The sequence below is a fragment of the Lepidochelys kempii genome, chromosome 8, assembly GCF_965140265.1.
Source record: "Lepidochelys kempii isolate rLepKem1 chromosome 8, rLepKem1.hap2, whole genome shotgun sequence".
In the NCBI taxonomy this organism is placed as follows: domain Eukaryota; kingdom Metazoa; phylum Chordata; order Testudines; family Cheloniidae; genus Lepidochelys; species Lepidochelys kempii.
In genome coordinates this window covers 59,792,051-59,811,868 of record NC_133263.1, presented here as the reverse complement: position 1 = coordinate 59,811,868, position 19,818 = coordinate 59,792,051, and the positions used below count along the sequence as shown (strand labels likewise).

The 19,818-nt window shown below is 39.5% G+C and overlaps 1 protein-coding gene across 3 annotated transcripts in view; it reads left to right on the top strand.

The window, feature by feature from the left end:
• BRINP3 (BMP/retinoic acid inducible neural specific 3) overlaps window positions 1–19,818 on the top strand; it is a 290,676-nt gene that overhangs the window by 7,214 nt on the left and 263,644 nt on the right. For all 3 annotated transcript variants that reach the window (XM_073356709.1, XM_073356711.1, XM_073356710.1), the window contains exon 2: window positions 14,099–14,384. In XM_073356709.1, coding sequence (XP_073212810.1) covers window positions 14,149–14,384 — 236 coding nt within the window. In that variant the 5' untranslated portion in view covers window positions 14,099–14,148. The remainder of the gene's footprint in view (window positions 1–14,098; window positions 14,385–19,818) is intronic.

Genomic DNA, 19,818 nt, shown 5'->3' with positions numbered 1-19,818 from the left:
TTATATCCCTTTCTTTAAAACCAGCACTCACACAGCGATATTTACTAATTACACCCAGTACACTGAGCTTGACTGACTGCTAGTAAAGATCGTCTCTAAATTCAAACAAGGGAATATTAAAGTGATTCCATTTTTAACATTAGCCAAGTTTTCCATTGCAAATCTCTGTTTTTAAGGCGCTTTAAACTCAGATATAAAATATATACAATCGGTGCTGAATCCTGGTATTACCATTTGAGGTGTCAAGCTGGGAGTGAATGTTTTTTTTCAAATAAAGTATGATCAGTAGTCACTAGCTCAATACTGAGAGTGCATCCTTTTCTCAGTGGGAGACGTAGATGCTCAGCACTTCCTAGGATCAGATCTTACTCCTTAAATCTGTGCTGAGACTTCTAACAAGGATGCCAGTTAGTGTCAATTGCATCATTGTTAGTATGATTAGAGAGGAAGACCTGTTCATTAGGGAATGGACTAAGACCACCAACTTTTTCACATACAGTCATTGGATGGTAATTACTTTTATCACTGTTGACCTGGGATATGAATTTGAACCACCAGTGGCTTAAAAAGAGAGAGGTTTTGTATCTCATTAGCTACTCCCCGAGCCATCTAATTACATATATTTTAACAGTTTCCCTCACATTAACTTGAGAGGCAGAAATGGTTCTTTTCATTTATATAGTTATTGATAGGTCCGATAAACTTCTGTAAGCAGGTTTTCTTGATTAGGCAAAGTCCTTGGAAAAAATCTCCCTAATTTATTACAGTGTTTCAAATAAATAAATAAAAAATGGTGATAGTTTATAATTAAGAAAACCCCACAAACAATGGGTAACATTTTGTTACCTAAACTATAAGTCCTTGTATCTTCTTTTTTTATTAGAAAGATTAGAGCTGAAATGTCAGCTTTCAAGTATTAACCGTAAACATCTTTCCATTGGTACTTCTAAATAAAATTGTTTGTTATTTTTACTAGTTGCATTATATTATGGTTGGTAATATTGCTGAACTACAAACTGTTTTAGAACCAACTTATAGATACACTATGCAGTTTAAATCCCATCCTTTCTGCCGCTACAGAAAAGATTCTCTAATAAGTCAAAATTGTTCAAATACACCAGAAAATACAACATTTTTCCCAGATGAACATGTTTTAGGAACAAGACTGATTAGAAGCCTAGAATAATACACACACACACACACACACACACAGAGTAGACTGCCCAATCCGCATGACATAATTATTACTTCCAATCAAGCATTGTGTATCATCATCCTGAGATGCAGTTAAATCCAGCTGACTTGCTGAGATTTGAATCTTTGCTCAGTCAGCCATAAAGTTCCTGTGCTTAGACCCATAAATTAATAACTATAATGTGAACATTTAAGAGCATCTGGACATTACCCATATACTAGCTACAGGATTATAAAAACCACCTCCTTCCAGCTAGATAGTGTCAATAGTCCTGGAAAAGGAATACAAACAGTTCTGGAAAGTAGAACAAACTTTGCAGATTACAAGTACCTGTATAACAACACCTCGCTGTGATATAGTAGTTTTCACCCAAAGTACTTTACAAAGGAACTGAGTTTCACCGTTTTCTAGATGGAGAAACTGAGGCACAGGAGGTTAAAGTGACTTGCCCAAGATCATCAAACAGGCACAACCAGGCATAGAACCAGGGGGCTAGAGTTGTTAGCTTCCACTTTAGGCACCAAAGTCCCAGATAAAGGCGGTACCGCTCCTAAGCCCTGCTCAGCTGGTGCCAAACTCTGTAGGTAATTAAACTAAGTTGTTTGTGAAGTTTTCACAGTAAAAGTTCCCTATGTGCCAATGTTCCTGCCTCACTCTAGGAATCTGTCTCTTGCCTAAGACCCAGTGGATTCATGAATCAGGGGAAGACAGGAGTTCCTCTATCTACCTCACCTTCAGGGCCCAATCCACAGGTTCCTTTGTGAACGTAGTCCATGAGCTATGTACAAGCTGTCCTTTAAGTGTGAGGACTGGCTAGGAATAATGTGATGCTGTTCATGAAGCAGCAGCAGAAATTTGGCCCTCTGCTTAAGTGATATATGAACTGTGTGGACAAATTTTCTGCAGGTATAAATGGGTACAACTACACTGACTTGCATGGAGTTTTACTCATTTACCCCAGCAGACAACTGGACCCATAGCCTGTACAGTCAAGTATTAAATCTGTTATGGACTTTGGAGCCCATTTGGATGAAAGGCACTATAGAAATGGAACATATGATCTTTACTATTCTGTTTGATACTGCCATCTTTTAAAGTTTTGTTTTTCATTTGTTTATAAAATAACAGACTTTTAAAAAAATATATAACGTAATTGGAGTGGGGGGAAATGTGGTGAAAGAAAAATGAGACATCACTGAGACCTGCACTGCTGTAGAGGACTTCTGGCTGACTATGAATCCTAATTGGAAAAACAGGGTTTGACCTGCCTCACATGAAAATGAAATCCAGCCAGACTGAAAGTTTGTACAGGAAACTTCTAGAGCAGGTGACATCTCTATGAAAGTACAGGATGATGTCCATTTCCCAAGTCAAGTCACAAGAATCTCCCAAGCAGAGGATCAAACCGAACAACTCCAAAAATAAATAGACAATAATAATAATAATAATAATAAAATAATAAATTTAATAAAGAGCTACCTACAAGATATATTTGGGGCACCATTAGAAACAAGGGGACCAGGATAATGGGAGTAAGTGCAATAACATTTGAGAAGATGGACAACAGGAAGAAATTGAAGCCACTGAGCCTTTGGGACTTCAATATCAGGCAGCCACCCTTAAAGCTTCAATTCAAAACTGATCTTATTACAATTGATAGAGTGCTCTGCTCACTTGGCCCTCTTCCTAAAGCCAGAGAACACCCATATGTCATTATTTTCACTCTCCATTACTTTGGGAAGAATATTAGCATTTTAGCAGCTACCAGAAAACTTCTATTTTATCTGAAGTGCAGAAGGTTTCCTCCCTGCCTCAGGATTTGACTCAGAACCTCCAGAGACAGGAACTATAAATAGAGAGAAATGGTTCCTGGGGGAATAGGGCGAACAGCATCATCATCATCATATGTTGCACTTTTATGTGGCCTCTTTCATCTAATGATCTGAAAACACTTTACAGGCATTAATTAATTAAGCCTCACAACGCTCCTGTGAGGAAAGTGTTATCATGATTTTATGTATGGAAAGCTGAGATAAAGAAAGGTTAAAGGAATTGTCTAAAATTCCCGTGAACTGGGCTCTAATCCAGTAGCCTCTTGCTGCAACCACTTTCCTTCCCCTAGTTGGTACCTAGTTATGCTTGGAAAGCTGTTGGTCACCAAAGGTTTTTGCTTTAGGGCTTGATCCAACCTCTATTGCAGTTAATGGGAGCCTTTCCTTTGATTGCAGTGGGATTTAGAGTGGGCCTTCAGAATAGAAGGGGTGGAGCTAACAGTTTATATATCTGATCTCCACTTTAAGATGACAGGAATACTTCCTTAAGTTGAAATTGAGCATTCAGTTTAGAAACCAACCTGGGTTGAGCAGATGGATGGGAATAAATAGACCAGAGCTGTTTTGTTATTTGGTGGTGTGGCTTCTTACATATGCTCATGCTTATGTTTGTATATGTGTGTTTCTCACAGATATGTGATACTCAGTAGGCATGCTGGGCCAGAAAAGTCTGGCCGGGACAGATTATGAATGTGGTGGATATTAGTTCTCTTTGATTTCTGTGCTCTTCTGCAGTGGACAATATTGTTCTTGTCTAGTTTTTAGAAGCTTCCAGCTAGCTAAAACTTCCCTGAGTCTGATTTTAAAATAGGTGTCCTACAAAACAAATGAGTGAAAACATCTGTCTACCAATGGAATTTTCTATAGTGCTCACCCCCATAGTAGCTAAGTGCCAACTATTATAGATTCAGGGTTAACTGCACTTCTCTCTCCCCCGCTTAGCCTCCCCCCTCCCTTTGGACGGAAGGCCTGTCCATTTGCTGGATCAGAAAGAAAAACTCTGTATCAGTTCAAGCTCACCTTTTTATGCCAAAAATCCTTTTGTTGAGTCTCTGGAAAACCCAGCCTGAACCAGTATATGTAAACACCCCAGGAGATGGTGCTTCTTTGCGGTTGTTTACAATCCCAGGTGTAATCACTACTGTCATAAAGTAGAAACAATCCTACATAACCCATTTATAAATTTAATACAGTGATCCCCTAAGATACTGCATGGGGTTGCAATATCTGTCACACTAACATTGGCTACATATAAGTCTGCATTTGATGCCTTTGGTTGAGTGTGCCTTTTGATCTGATGAAATACTGGGCCTGCTGCTGCTGTCCCTGTAGGATACGTTCCTAGCATTCTCTTTTCGCAAGAGAGTTGGTGCCATTTCTATTATAAATACCCCAATATCATTTGAAGTTTTAATTAAAGTGTGTGGGCCAGATTGTAAGTGTCCTTGTGTAGGTGCACAGAGAGTTGCCATAAAGCATTTTCCTCTGCCCTTCTCCAGTTGCACAAAGATCTCCGCAGTAGCACTCCTTGTGTTTAGGCAGGAACTGCTCACCACTAATTCCCATCTTGGGACATAACCCCACCTTCTTTGCACCAGCCTGCAGAGTCAGGCTGGTGCACCACCAGGAGCAATCTTCCTGATTTTAAGGTGTGGCGCTTCCCAGCCCTGTTCACATGGAGAAGCCTGAGGAGAGAGCTTGTGACTGCCTGTGTCAGAATCTTTGTTGGTTGAGCTCTTCTGACAGCATGACTGTACACTGCATACTATGTGGGGCCGTGGCATAAATAGCAGGATCTAGCCCTTTGCAAGTTTTTCTACAAGAGAGTAGGGTGAGAAGGATTTTACATTAGGGACCAAGCACCAAACTCTGGATGTAATTTCATATGTCCCACAATGCCTAGTGTACATACACAGAGTTGAGATGGCAATTTCTGTGGATCCAGTAAATCCACTCCACCTGCATTTGATATCAAAACCTTTTCTCTCCATGCAAAGGGGTCAGTAACTTCAGAAAAAGGTTCTCACATCGCTTAAACACCCGAGGCGTAAAGAATTCCCTTTCTACAAGCAACCTCACCGGTGCCCTTGTGAGCATGGAAAGCGAAATAGAGATTTAATCGGGCATGCCTTTTATGCCTCTTGGAATTTGTGTAAATACAGATCCATAGGGCTTTCCGACTTGCAGCATGCTGTATGGCTCTAGAGTTGATAGTAAGGTATATGCTGGCTCAGTTTCAACACAACACTGGCAAATACAACAAAAAGACTTTTGGTTAGTATACACATTCCCTTTAATATAGACATATAGTTTTCCCATAATTTAACTGTGTTCTATCTACCAGATGCTTAGATAGTCATTACTGTAGTATTTAAGAGCCTCACATCAATAATGGATTTTATTCTCCAACATCTGTATGAGGTAGGAAAGTATTATTTCTAATGTAAAGATTAAGACCTGAGGCACTGGGTTGAATACGTGCATTTTCCTGTTTATCATAGATACCTAATCAGCTGCTATTTCTGTAGTCTCAGAGCTTCACAACACCCCTGCAAGATGGAGAAATGTTATTGTCCCCATTTTACAGGTGGGGAACTAAGGCACAGACAGACTCACTTGAGGTCACAGAGGAAGTCTGTGGCAGAACAGGGATTTGAATGCAGCCCCAGGTTATTACCCTACCCAGTGGATCATTCTTCCTGCCCTAACTGCTCAGGATTCTCTCAGCACAAGAGAAATGCCTGTCAATTCCATCTACTCTGGACAGATTAGGTGGATTAGATTTTTCCAGCCCACACTTTTCTAAGGCTGATTTACCAACTGAGGACTGTTTCCCTATCTGGGAGACACAAAACACAGGAAGAAACAATCTTGGGCCACCACCAAGTCTCACTCTTCCCATTCACTTCCAGCATCTCTTCTTTATTTGGAATATTAACATACAGGAAAGATCAAGCAGGAAACTGATTCCTTTGAGACTATACACGCCACAGAGCAAGAGCCTCCTCCACTAAGATGGGAAAATAACTAAAACTGTAATTTGGGGACCCTGCATCACATCATCAGCTAAAATACATAAAGACCAATGAGCACAAGAGGATGAACGTAGATTAAGAATACGGAAAGAGTATGAAGGTGCTTGTGATTTGGGTTCTACCTTACACATTAAGATGTAGGTGGCAAAAGATAAATTAGCTCCTTTACAAATATGATGGATTAAGAGAAAATCAAGTTTGATATACCTGACAGGTATTATATAAGGAGAAGCTAAAGTGATTGGCACTGGTGGTACACAGGTACAATAAAAACACACAGATGCATTCTATTAAGCACTCACAGGGATCCTTTGGAGTTAATTCTCTATAGGGATAGAAACACTACATATTTTAAACCACAGTAATGCAAGCTAAGAATGTGATCAAGATAATGAAATCTTACAATCCAGACAAACCAGATGATAGCTGCAGCAGTCAGGGTTGTCCCCTGACGGTTTAGATATTGCTCACTGCTAGAGGCAATGAACGATGGCTAATAGAACAATGGGATCACCTGGTACAGAAAACCCAAAGTTCCTATCAACTCATGTTCTCTGACCTCCCGGGTCATAATTTAAAGGGGCCCTAACCTGTTTAGATTTGGCTTTTATAGTGAAGACAAAGGGAGGATATTGGTCCATTAAAAAGGTGCTATAAAAGAAAACACATTAGCTATGAAGAGCATATAATCAGGTAGGGCATCAGGACCTGGAGGCAGCCCGTGCTATTTTAGAGCCTGCAGTATAAAGCTTTTGCAAAATCTGTCTGGTCTGAAAAGTTTAACCATATTCATTCTTCTGAAACGCTCCCTCTACTATGGTCAGACACAGACACAGTGGAAATAATAATAAAAAAGGGCACGGACATCAGAATTCCTAAGAGATATCTGACCATGTCCTGCTATCCTGTGGGTCAAACTACAGGCTAACATAATGCTCAGACTCTGCAGGGTCAAAGTGACTGGAGGGAGGACTTTTCAAAAGTGCTCCCCATTGGCCTACACTCTGCTGCCATGAAAGTCAATGGTAAAACTCCTGATGGCTTCAGTGCTAAATGCTCAGTGCTTTTGAAACACCCAATCAGAAGGTTTAACATGCTAGACAAAAGTCTTTTGACTGCCCAAACCTGCCTGTGGAAAACTTTCTCTGGCAGGCATCCTTCTCAAGCAGTCTCTGTCCCTTTTAGAAACATCACCAAGAATTTATGTTAGGGTCACATGGGTAAGATACATTTTCTTTCTTCATGGGTCATAAGTGGTTTTCCCCACACAAAGTCTGTGTCAATCTCAAGAATCTCATGTAACAGCCGTCCCTAAGACGGATTTATTGTAGCTCTGTCCAAATGAAAGAGAATGATTGGCTGCAGCCAGCCCCAGTAAAAACAATTGTCCACCCTAAGTGCCTCTTACTTCTGGCCCAGACACACTCAGTGTCCTTCAGTCAGGAAAGCTACTCTCTGGGAGAGCTTCCCTTTCTTCCTTCCCCCACAGAACCCTATGCTCTGAAATTATAGCCGAGCTTTCAGGTAGTTATCTCCTGCTTCTCCTGGTCCTCATTAACTACTTCTTTGCCCTCCGAGTGCATAGAGTCTATGTACCCCTCTCCAAACTCCTACTCACACAAAGCACAATATCATGCCTTTGACTATATCAAGCATAGGTTCATATTGGGAAAGTGTTTACTTCAAGGATTCACTGCTTTCCTTCAAGCAACAGATAAATATTGAAGTAAATGGCCAAAATTCCCATATTGTTGGATGGTGTATGCTAGGAATGTACCTTGTCCTATTTGTTACTCATTCATTAATGACCCTTCTTCACAATCCATAAAGAATTCTGACCCAATCCATGGTTATAATGCTGCAAGGAAATCTCATAGCTCTCTATTCTTTTTTTAGGCAATAACTAGTTGAACTCATGGCTAGTGTTTTGCTAATGTTGGACAGTGTGGGCCAGATTTTTAAAGATATTTAGGGACCTAAAGATGCAGACATGCACATAGTAGCTTTTAAATCAATGACAGCTAGGCACCTAACTTGCTTAGTTACTTTTGAAAACCCCAGTAGGTGCCTAGGTGCATGTTTAGGTGTTTGAATATCTTTGAAGGCCTGGCCCTGTGTTACTCTTTTAGGGTGACTAGACAGCAAATGTGAAAAATCAGGGCGGGGAGTGAGGGGGGAGGGTAATAGGAGCCTATATAAAAAAAAAAACCCAAAAATCAGGACTGTCCCTATAAAATCAGGACATCTGGTCACCCTATACTCTCTCAGCTGAAGTGAGCTTTACTGCTTTGTGTGCAATGACTCTTCAGATTGCTTGTTATTAAGAACATAACAGTGGACAAAATTATTGACAATTACCATCGTCCCAAATTTGAAACACATCAAGATCCTGCTCTATTGAAGTCAATGGTAAAAGTCAATGGCAAAGCCAGAGCCCTAGTGTTATGTGCTTTGGTTATCTTTTGGAAAGACTGCACTGTATTTAATGCTTCTTTCCTCAATAGTACAAAAATCCACTTCCAGATTTCAGTTAGTTAGAGATGATCCTGTCTGGTCACTGTTTGAACTGTAAACCTCTTTGGGAGAGGGGCAAGCTATTTTCATTTCATGTGGATAGGTACATATGAGGCCCTGATCTGGGACTGCTGGGTGCTAGTGTAATACAAATACATGATGATAATATCTGAAATTGAAATCACTGAGACCTTTGGGCAGCCAGTGGGGTTAACACAATACTCATGGATAAGTGCTTCACTCTGACCATCTAATTTCCAAAGGGATAATTAGTTGTTTGTTTACCCATCTGACTGTGAATATTCCTGTTTGCGCTCTCTCTCTCTCTTTTGGTTAGATTTGAAGGAAATAGGATTCCTCTATTACTGGCTACTGAAGCAGAAACTCAAGCTTGGAAACATTACAATTTTCTAATATTTGTGCAGTGATGGAAATTATATTTCCTTCTAAATTACATATTATTTGTCCTTTGAAATGCCACATTTATATAAGTATATATGAGTAGGACTATGTTTTCTTTGCATTTAACCATAGAGGAAACAAAGGGCCAGATCACCTGTACTCCCTCAGCAGAGAAACCTTTTTCTTTTTCCTGCCATTCATTGGGTCCCTCTTTGGCTGCACGGTAGCAACTGCAGTGTAAATGCAAGGGAGAGTTATGACAACTCAAAGCTCTGGGAGTATTAACTCTCTCTCCTGTGTGGGGTTTGGGTGAGTGGGCAGGTGATAGTTCCTCAGATTGCCTGGTCCCCTGTTCCTCCTCCTCTTCCCTTCATGTGAGAGATGACACTGCTTTCTGCTCTGGTGACAGGAGAGCCACATGTGTTGTTTCATGTTTGCATGGGGTGGGAGCCAAGGATGTAGAGGCTGCTGGACAGATATATGAGCTGAAAAGAAAGAGGGGTGGGGGAAAAACATAGTCTATCATTAGATTCCATTTTTCCACAGTTCTAAAAGACATGCTTGTGCAACCTGCTAGGACACTTTGCTTCCACTGTTAAGAACAGCACACAGGAAGCCATTTATGGTTAATAAAAAACAACTTTATTGAACCTATTATGCAAGGCTACTCATCCTTATTCACCAGTAGATGACTATCTATCTATCTATCTATCTACAGACATACCTCTTTTATAGAATACTTTTAACATCACTGCCCACCTGGCCAAGAAGTCAAGGATACCATGTTTCGTTAAGGAAACCATGAATTTTGGCTTAAGGTGACTTTACATTGTTTCTTTCTTGTGAGGATTTAAGTTGGCATAATTTGCTTTTTCTTGAACATGCTGTTTAAGATGTTCCCGCACAAAGCAGCCCACATCTTAATTACATAGCTGAGATAGTTCCATACTTCTTCTGTATACTCTGTCCTGATCACATATGAATTAGCAATTTGTGTTCTGTAAGCAAAAGAGTGCTTTACGAGCCCAAGAAGACACTTCTATTTTGTTCTGTCTGGGGTATTATTCACTTTCCTAGTGGGTTTTCATGATAGTGTGATATAATTATATGAAATCAATACATTAAAAACAAAATGTTCTTCAATTGACAAAGGGGAATACCTATGTTGTTTCTTGTAACTGGAACTAGTAAAGTTTGTGTTAGTGGCAATACCTGTTCTGCACTGGTTGGGGCCAGATTCTCAGCTAGTCTAAACTGGCATAGCTCCATATCCTTCAATTTACACAAGCTGAGTATCTAGTTTTGATAACCCAAGAAGATACTGAGTCAAATTCATCCCCAGGTAACTCCAAGGAGGTCACTTGATTTATACCAGGGAGGAGTTTGGCCTATCATGTTCCTTGAATGATACCTGACTGCAAAAGCTAGAAGAGAGAAGGATGAGAACTTGCATCTGCAAGAGGTGGAAGAATGATCCTTCAGTCATGGATCAAATAATTTTGCAAAAATATCTGTGCTCATTTCAGTCATCTCATTCTGAGGCAGTACTTTTGAGAGGCAATATTTTGATTCATTTGCGTGGTTGCATCTAGTTTAAAATCCACAATCCCTATTTTCCAGCAGAGGTCCCTGTCTTCACATCCCACACCCCAAATCAACAGGAGTTCCACATTAAACTTAATGCCTCATGGAAGACTCTTGTGAAGCTCTCCGGCAGGGATTCAAACTATGGGCTTTGTTTGCTCTATCAGTCCTGTAACAGTCTTTGAACATTGTTTTCTGCGTGTGTTTTATTTCTAACAGCAACATTTCTTTCCCCCTGGTGTCATCCCTTCCCAATAAAGAAAGGGTAACTAAAACAAATGACTATGAGGAATGATGGTCTTGTGGTTAAAGTACTGGATGGGGACTTAGAGATTGGGGTTCACATCACAGTCTCACTGCACAACCTTGGGACAATCACTTAGGCTGAGATTTTCAAAGCTGTCATAGGGAGTCAACTTTTAATGGAAATTATCCCTAAGATTGCTTTAAAAATCATACCCTTAGTCTCTTTATTTTTCAGTTCCTCATCTGTAAAACGTGAGAATAGTCCTCCTTTACCTTTGGAGGATGTTTTGAAGATAAATATGCTAATGATTTGGAGATAGTCAAATACCATATAAGCTTCTAGATAGATGTAACATAAAATTTACACAATTTGTAAATGTACAATTTTAAAAGCATATATAGTATACTTAGTAGTTTCTATGAGACTACAGTGTTTGTAAGGAGCAAACACATATTTAAACTCCTGTTTTAGACTAAAATATAGATATCTTTTTAAAAAGTGGTTTATTTACTTCATAGACTATACCGGGCTCTTCAGTACTGTTATGCAAATCATTGATTTATGATATTCTGTTGGGTGTAGTGTCATAGCAAGTTATAGTACAGGATCCATAAAGGAACTCAATCAGTCATCATTATAATTTAATGGTCTGAAAGAAGCACCAGAAGAGTAAACTTCTTGTCTTTCATTCTTGCAATTTAAAACATTATTTTTTCATAAAAAGGCAATTTAAAAGGACTCGGTGTCTTAACTGTTAGTGGCAAATTGTCAGGGGAATTTAGCTGTACAAATCAGAGCCCTCCTACTCCCATTTGCTGCTGTCTATGCTGGGATGCTGTCCTAGGCTTCCAGATGAATGGAACATAGCTGCCTATGCAACACAGTTTTGTTCTTCCCTGCTCACTGGGGAGTTTTATGATACTTCAGCTCTGTGGGGATAGGGAGGCCAGGCTTTCTCTGCTGAAATTATTCTTCTTGATAGAACATTGCTATCGTGGCTTCTTTGCTTAGCCTAAATTGGGACTAAGAATTAACAGGAAAACATCTAGTAACCATATATGGCCATAGTAGCTTTTGCAGGATGGGAGGGTCAAGATGCATTGCTATAAACTTTAGTTTTTCAGTGTCACTTCCATTTCCTTGTGATTTGTCATGCACTGCACTGAACATCATGTTCAATAGACTTCAGATTGTGGCAGAGAAAAATCACAAATCTGGGGAGAAAACTGCCATATCTTCGTATTCTGTGCATAAACGTAGACATTCAGCACACACACAGAAATTGGAAGCTTTTGAGTATGTAAACATCCACGTTGTTACCCAGGGTTCTTTCAACCCAAAGCTCTTGGTAACTTTTACTCTGTGCAATGTGGTGTCAGGAAATAAATCAGGGAGACACAGCCCTCCGACCATCAACACAAGAGTGCTTTCACTTAAAGCTAAACTTTACTTAGTGTCAAGCACTTACACGCAACAGTAAAACACCCCCAATCTTTGATAATTGCCAAAGCTGAGTGTGGCTCTCGAGTGGCACAGCGGGGGCTGGTCTGCTGGTGGGGAACACAAGATGCATCCAGAGAGAGAGTTCCCCTACCTCAAACTTTTCCTCCTTATTTATACATTAGTAATACAATCACGTCACTTAAAGAAAACTTGTTAAGCAAGCAGTTTCAAAGGTCAAGCAATAGGTTTCCTTCTGGTCATCGATTAACCAGGTGTGTTTTTTTCAGAGTTTGCACACCTTGAGGTCCCTAAAATGCATGTATCAGCAATGTCAACACAATTCTTATCAGGAAGGATGCGGGGGGGTCAAGCTACCCTTTCTGTGGCACCCAAAACGCCCTCCCCTTCTGCCTTGGTTAAGCTAAGCCTGCTCATGGCCACTTTACGGCCTGCTGACTTGGCTACTTTTAGCAATCAGCAATAGTGGATTCAGGCACTTTACTGGTTTGCCAAAATCTCCCTGTACAACATGAGAAACTAAACGAGCTTCCTGAATTCTAAAGGAAAAAGGATTTATAATGCAGTCTGCATTTGGTGACCACAAATCTTCTGCAGCTGCTTAATTTGAAACATGTGAATAGTCACATTTACTTCAGTGAAATTACTCATGTGCTTAAAGTTAAGCATATGTGTGTTTGCAGGATCAGGACTAAACTGATCAATAGCCATATTCGTGCCTTAGACAAGGATAGTAAACCTTAACAGTTCCTTTGGGTACGTGAACGGGATGATGCTTATATCCTCAGACTACAGGGGATCCTTGGGTTCAAATCTACTGTTGCTCCATGCTTGAGCCAGTTGGCTTCCTGCAGCTGATGCGTTTATAATCCATACCCAGGACTTTCTAGAGTAATTAATGTACTGTCTAGAATAAGTGCATGGTGCATCTTTATTCAGCCACAGCACCTCTTTTGTAATGGACTAATAATTAGAAAATGTGTAACCGCAACACATCTATTTTATATGAAAATAGACTTCATTTCGGAAATGTTTGTAGATAAAGGTGTTGGTGTCAACCATAATACTCTCGGCCAAGATAAAAAAAATTCACAGCAGGGGCCTTTGTAAAAATGGTTATAGCGGTTGCTGTCATAATTAAATATGAATAAAAAGGACATTTTTCTTTGTAAATGCATCCACTAGAAAAAAAGATCACAGAACCAGACTCTATTCAATTCCATGCTGATTCAAAATGAAGTGAAGATAACAACTACATTGTTTTAATCAATCTATGTACCTTTATGGCGCTCAGCACCATAGTATCTATGAGGACCTCACAATCATGAATGGATTTTATCCTCACAAAGACCCTGTGAGTAAGGGAGGCATTTTCCTGTTTCACAGATGAGGAACTGAGGCACACAAAGATGAAGTGACTTTTCCATGGTCACCCTGAAAGTCTTTGGTGGAACAGATAATTGAATCCAGGTTTCCTGAATCCCTCCATTGTTTTGTCCACTAGATCAGTCTTCCTATCGTTTATAACATACGTGTTACTGGAACGTTGTATGCCAGTATTAAGAGGTAATAACTACTCCTTTGCTTGTTTGTAGGGTTTTAGGAAACAAACATACATCCCTTAGAGGTTTCCACGCAACAGGGAAATGGCACAGGCTACTGAGAAACTAAACCGTATGCTGTTAACTAGGCTAGTGGGTTTATGCTAATATAAAATGTAATAAAAATAGAGGCCACTCTCTCTTTAAGATGAAAGGAAGGAAACTTGTATCAGCTTCCAAGGAATGACTAGCGTGTACTTATCTAATTGACTGTATATTTTGTCTAGGTGTTGAGGGAAAGCTAAGAGAATGAAGACTCTAAGCCCACAGTGGAAGCATGATATGGCGATGCAGTGCTGGTGCTGAATTGTTCTCTCTGATGGCTCTATGGGAGTGGATAGCACTGAGTCTTCATTGCTGGGTTTTAGCGGTTGCTGCTGTTTCGGATCAGCATGCCACAAGCTCCTTCGACTGGCTCCTCTCTGATAAGGGACCCTTCCATCGCTCACAGGAATACACAGATTTTGTGGACAGAAGTCGACAGGGATTTAGCACAAGATACAAGATTTACAGGTATGAAGCCAAGGGAAGGCAATTATAGAGCTTTCATCCTTAGAAGTTATACATACATAATAAGAGTTTGTTTGTTTTTTAAGGGAAAGTGTCAGATGTGGGGACAAACTCATAGAGAAATTAACTTCTGAAATATATGTAGGGCCATTTTTGCATTATATATTATGGGAATGCTTGCTTATGCTGTTTTTGTCGTACTTTAAGAGATTTTGGTGACTGATAAAGTTGATCTGGAAATAATTGACAGCAACCATCTGTTGCCGAAATTCCTGGGCTCTCCTCCAAAGTAACATTAACTCCCAATAATATCCTTAGACATTAATTTATCTTCCCTAATTGCTGAGGGACAGATCATAGCACCCTTGTTCACCCAGAATAGTACCTTGCTTCTCGAGTAGTTCCGTTGACTGAAACCTATGACAAAACATTGACTTCAGTGGGGCCAGGATTTCACCCAGACTCAGTATCAGTAGCTTAAAATGGCTTAAAGATTTTAGATATAGGTAAGTCCGTGGTTTCAAAAGCAGCTTTTAACTTTGGATTCTTCATTCCTAAGGACCTGATCTTCCACAATGTGGAACACCCTTAGGTGCTATTGACTGGAGCTGTGGGTGCTCAGCCCTTCTGAAATCAGGCATTTAGTTGGCCTGTTTATGGTTGAATAGACAAAAACAGAGGCACCCAAATTAGAGGCCAGTTTTGAAAATGCAGGTTTCACTGCAGAATTGCTTTTGCAGATTGTCTGCAGCCTGCCAGTCCTCCGTCCTGCTGAATCAGCAGGAAGAACTACATCCCTCTTGTCACTATGACAAGGTAAACAATTCAAGACGTACTTTAACAAATATGTTATCTTTAAAAAAGAAATGGGAAGTAGAAGGGAGAATACAATGGGATGGTAGAGAACATATGGGTAAAGGGAAAGAAGGGAAAAAAGGGGTCACAGGAGACAAAGGGAAAAGGAGGGAAGTCTGACAGAAGACACATTTTTCTCTCTTAATGTTCTGAACACAGCCAAACAGTTCTCCACCAGCCAAAGTAAAGAGGCTTCAACAATACAGTACAGGCCATCTGTCAGCTTCTCCCATAATGCAGGCCCCCTATCTGCACTTAAGCCCATAAAATGGTTTACCTGTGTTGCACAGATTGGTCTGTGGCACTTTCCAGCTCTTTTGTAAACAGGAAGCAGTGAATTAGAGAAAGGGAAAAGATTATTTATTTATTTGCCTGTGTGTTCAACCAAATTGCTGGTAATTTGTAATGGGTTTTTTTTTTTAGAATGTTGAAGCTGATGCATTTTGTATGTTAAAACACCTTGCCTATTTCCTTTTCTTGTGCGTGCACCAGAGGGCGCTGTGTTGCAGGTTAATTTTGCTGTAGGATCTCCTGCAGCATAAAGAGGGATTTAAAAACATTTTGTAATAAAATGGGATTCAGAAATATGCACTGATGAAGTAATCTGTCTCAACAAAATAGTAGCACTCGATATGTACTGCATTTTAAGAGCCAGCCATCAGAGCCAATAATATAAAGTCTGAAAGAATGTATTTTATTTGTATTATTTTCTATTAGTCAACAGTGAATCAACATTATCTTGGTAACAAAATGAAAGAAGTGTATTTTAGTTTAATCCTTTCAATACGGTCATGGAGAATGTAACATGTCCAACCACCTTTATGACTACAAGAAACTGAGGTGATTTTTTTGTGTTGTTTTTTTTTTTTCCCCTCCTCCTCCAAGCCATCATTATAGAAACATTGTCAAGTCTGGCAGGTCTATAATCAGACCTGTCATATTTGTTTAAGTTTGTGGGTGTATTTACATTGCTCCATCCCTCAGAGAGCAGGATTTGTGTATATTTCAATACCATGCCTACTCCCCTCAAGAAATGTGCAGGCAGGCAAAACAGAAGAGTAGAACATTAAATTGCTACTGCTGATCAACAAGAAACAGCACCCTGTGAAGATCAATTCCCCAGATAAGAAACCTAACCGTAAAATTTCCGTATAAGAATACCACACTCTTAATATGTTGTTCATAACCAATGTTAAATATGGGAAAATACTATAAAATATTGGAGAATTTTTTAAAATAAAGGTTGTTTTTAATCCCTATTGATTTTCTATGGACTGTCACAGATACAGGTATTTGGGGCCTAGTTGTGCTCCTCCTGCCTGACAACCCTCCCTATTTCCTGCATGAATGCAACCCTACCATGTCCAGGGTTAAAGGAAGGTGGTGTCAGCTGCCTTCATGTCATCACATCCACATTAGCCCCAAAAGGCTCGCCAGTGGATTGCTGATGATGACTGGGGAGGGTATGAAATGGACTGAGAGAATGAATTATTTTATGTATGATTCCCTTCTGTACTTCCCATTGAGGAGGTTGTGGGAGCATTGCTGGCTGGCGTAGCCTTTATAACACAGCAGTGATGGAATAGGTGGCGTGATTCAGGGCAAATAGTTTGAAGTGTTCCTTGTGAAGTTCATTTTTCACCAGAGTCCTTTTTCAGTAATGGGGAACAGATGAAGGTAATAGAATCCTTGTGTATTGTGTGGAGTAGCTGCTAGCATATGGGGAGTAGGAGCAGAGACTAAAAAACAACCTATAGTTTGGAAGGTAGGTTTCTGCACTGCAGGGACAGAACTAGCTGCGGCAGGCAGCAGCTCACTTGCTGTCTCTGCAGCCCAGAGCCCCACCAGCCAATATGGAAAGTGACCCATTTGATCTCTAGATCCACACCCCACATCCTTACACAACTGCTCTACTCAGTTATTGTCTAATCAGCAACAGCCTAAAGCTGACTAGGTGCTCATATAAATACATACAAATAAAATAATCATAGTAAAAGTGTTCAGCTGCTGGAAACCTGTATTTTGTGACATATTTAACTACTGTTCAAAAATGTATTGTTAATGGTGCCTTTTTTTCTTGTGGATGATGTTTGATCAGGAGGAGAGCACAACGTATGATTTTTGCTTTCCAAAAGCAGAAAAATTATGCTATGACTAAAATTCTGTTCTGTTTCCCATAGGATATTTTTGCTTTAGCAGCCTCAGGAGATGCAGTGAGAATTTAGAATAAATAAAAAATCAGTTAAATAATTCATTTCCACATTTTTGTATTTCAGTGTAGTATTTTCTATTACAATCATGTTGACAATAAAAACAGATCATTCATTTTATCTTGTTGTAGATCTTTATTCTCTAGCATTTTACTGTTTCTGTAAATATGCATTAAATGTCCTTATTTAAAGACACGACCCTGTATCATTAAAACCAGTGCAAGTTTTGCCGTTGACTTGAATGGGAGCAGGATCATGCCCTAAATGCCCAACAAAAATACAGAATTATTAAAAGCAGGACAAAATGATAGACCACTGACGTGTCAAATACCAAGAAGAATGGGATTTTACTATAACTAGTGCTATAAGCCTGATGGCTATGCTGAATGGGGGAGCTCTGTGGGAGCATTTTGCGGCTGTCTGATAACTATTGCCTGAAAACAATCTTATACAATTGAACTCAAGAATATTCATTGACTAAGAATCTCCAGTTGTAACTGGACAAGTTAGATTTGTTTGAAAACCATCATTCTCATATCAGAGGATAGATCAATTTTAGATGTTTTGTCTAGGTACGTCTGTCTAGATATAAGTCTAAGCCCACAATACAATCTAACTTCCTTGAGTTTCCATTACTTTAATTTTCATTATCCACTGGGTTCCCAAACTACATAACCTACCTACATTTTAGAAAGTCATGCTCTGGGCTAAAACACTTATCAAAATCTCCAGACCCGTATGTTCTAAATTCTACAGGTACAAACACCAAGATTATATGCTGATGTTCCTAATTTCTCTCTATTTCCTAATTTAGTTTGTATATCCATGTAGTAGAGAGAGAACGAATCATGTTGCACAAGCGCTCTCTTGTCACTATAAACGAGCATTCACCTTGCCATGAAAGTTATTGGTGGTATAAATCGTAGAGATAAAGTCAAAGGTTGGTACTGTGTGAGTGGTGCATATTAACTGAATCGGTTTTTTATAGAAGGTTCCTAACCTAAGCAGAACAGGCACATTTCTGAAGGAAAAAGGTGTAATTTCTCCCACCTCCTTATTTAGCTTTCAGAGAGTATAACAGCCAGTGAAAATAAAACAGGCACGTGAAGTAGGGAAGAACAGTGTTAGTGCCTGGCTAGTTGTTATATTTTAGTCCCTTAACTGAGGATCAATTATTTCTCTGTGTCTACATAGGCAAGTGATCTGATTCTGCAAAAGTACAGAGTGCTTTCAACTCCCTCAACACTAGGGCAGGGATGGAAACTAGCACACACGTAATTTGCTGTATTCCTGTTAGTTACAGGAATCAGAGAACAATGCAGTATTACAACTAATGTTATAGACTGTGCCACTAAAAAGGTAGTCATTTTCTGCACTGCAGTATGATATTCCCTATAATTTTCAATATGCCATGGACAAATTTAACTACTGCAGAGGGTGAATCTTTTGTTTTTTGCGGACTCCACTACAATTAAGTTACAGACAAAGCTGTGCAGGAAAGCACCAGGACTGCTTCTGAAGAAGTGTGCTGGCCTCTAAATTAGCTGGATTGCTGTACTGATATTTTATGATACTTTCTGTGTTGAATTTCAAGTTTGTGCTTTGTTACTGAATACTCACACACTACACAGTGTTACTTATGCAAATCAGCAGACAGGGAAGTGGGATCTAAAACCAGACAAAAGGAGACTTGAGAAATGCTAAGGATGGAAAGAGTGATTGGGAAATTGGGGAAAGCAGGTGTAAAGATCATTCTTTCGTGGATTGTTTAGAACATTACAACTATGTATTATGGACCTGACTGCACACTTGCCTTTGTCATATAGAGCTCCTTGCTAGATTGAGTAGGAATCTGTGTAATTTTTCTACTGTAATCTGACCGTTTCCTTCCAAAATTTGTGATGTATCAGCCAGGATTATTTCCTCTTTTTCTTTTCTACCTATTGCACAAGGCTTTATTCTGATAATGTAATGACAGATAATTTAGTCAGAAGGAGAATAATTTAAAATATGAATTAACTTGTTAAACTGAGCAGTGACTAAAACTGTGTAAACCTAACGAATGAACAATAGAAATTCACAGACAATTTAGCCCCCCGCCGCACCCAAAAATGATGAGTTTCTCACAGACCTGTAGAATTCTATGCAACCATGAAATGAACATCCTATTTTTTAAAATGCCCTTTTCTAATGAAGATGGTCTGTTTCTTTGTTGTTGGGTCAGGGATGCAGATAAGAAATAAAAAAAATGTTATATACCTAACAAATACTTACGTGGTAAAGAATACTGGTTTATCTGATGTATTCTAAATTCATTTCTAACGTACAACTTAAAGTAAACAACATTAAGAGCCAGATTATGGAGTTCTTAA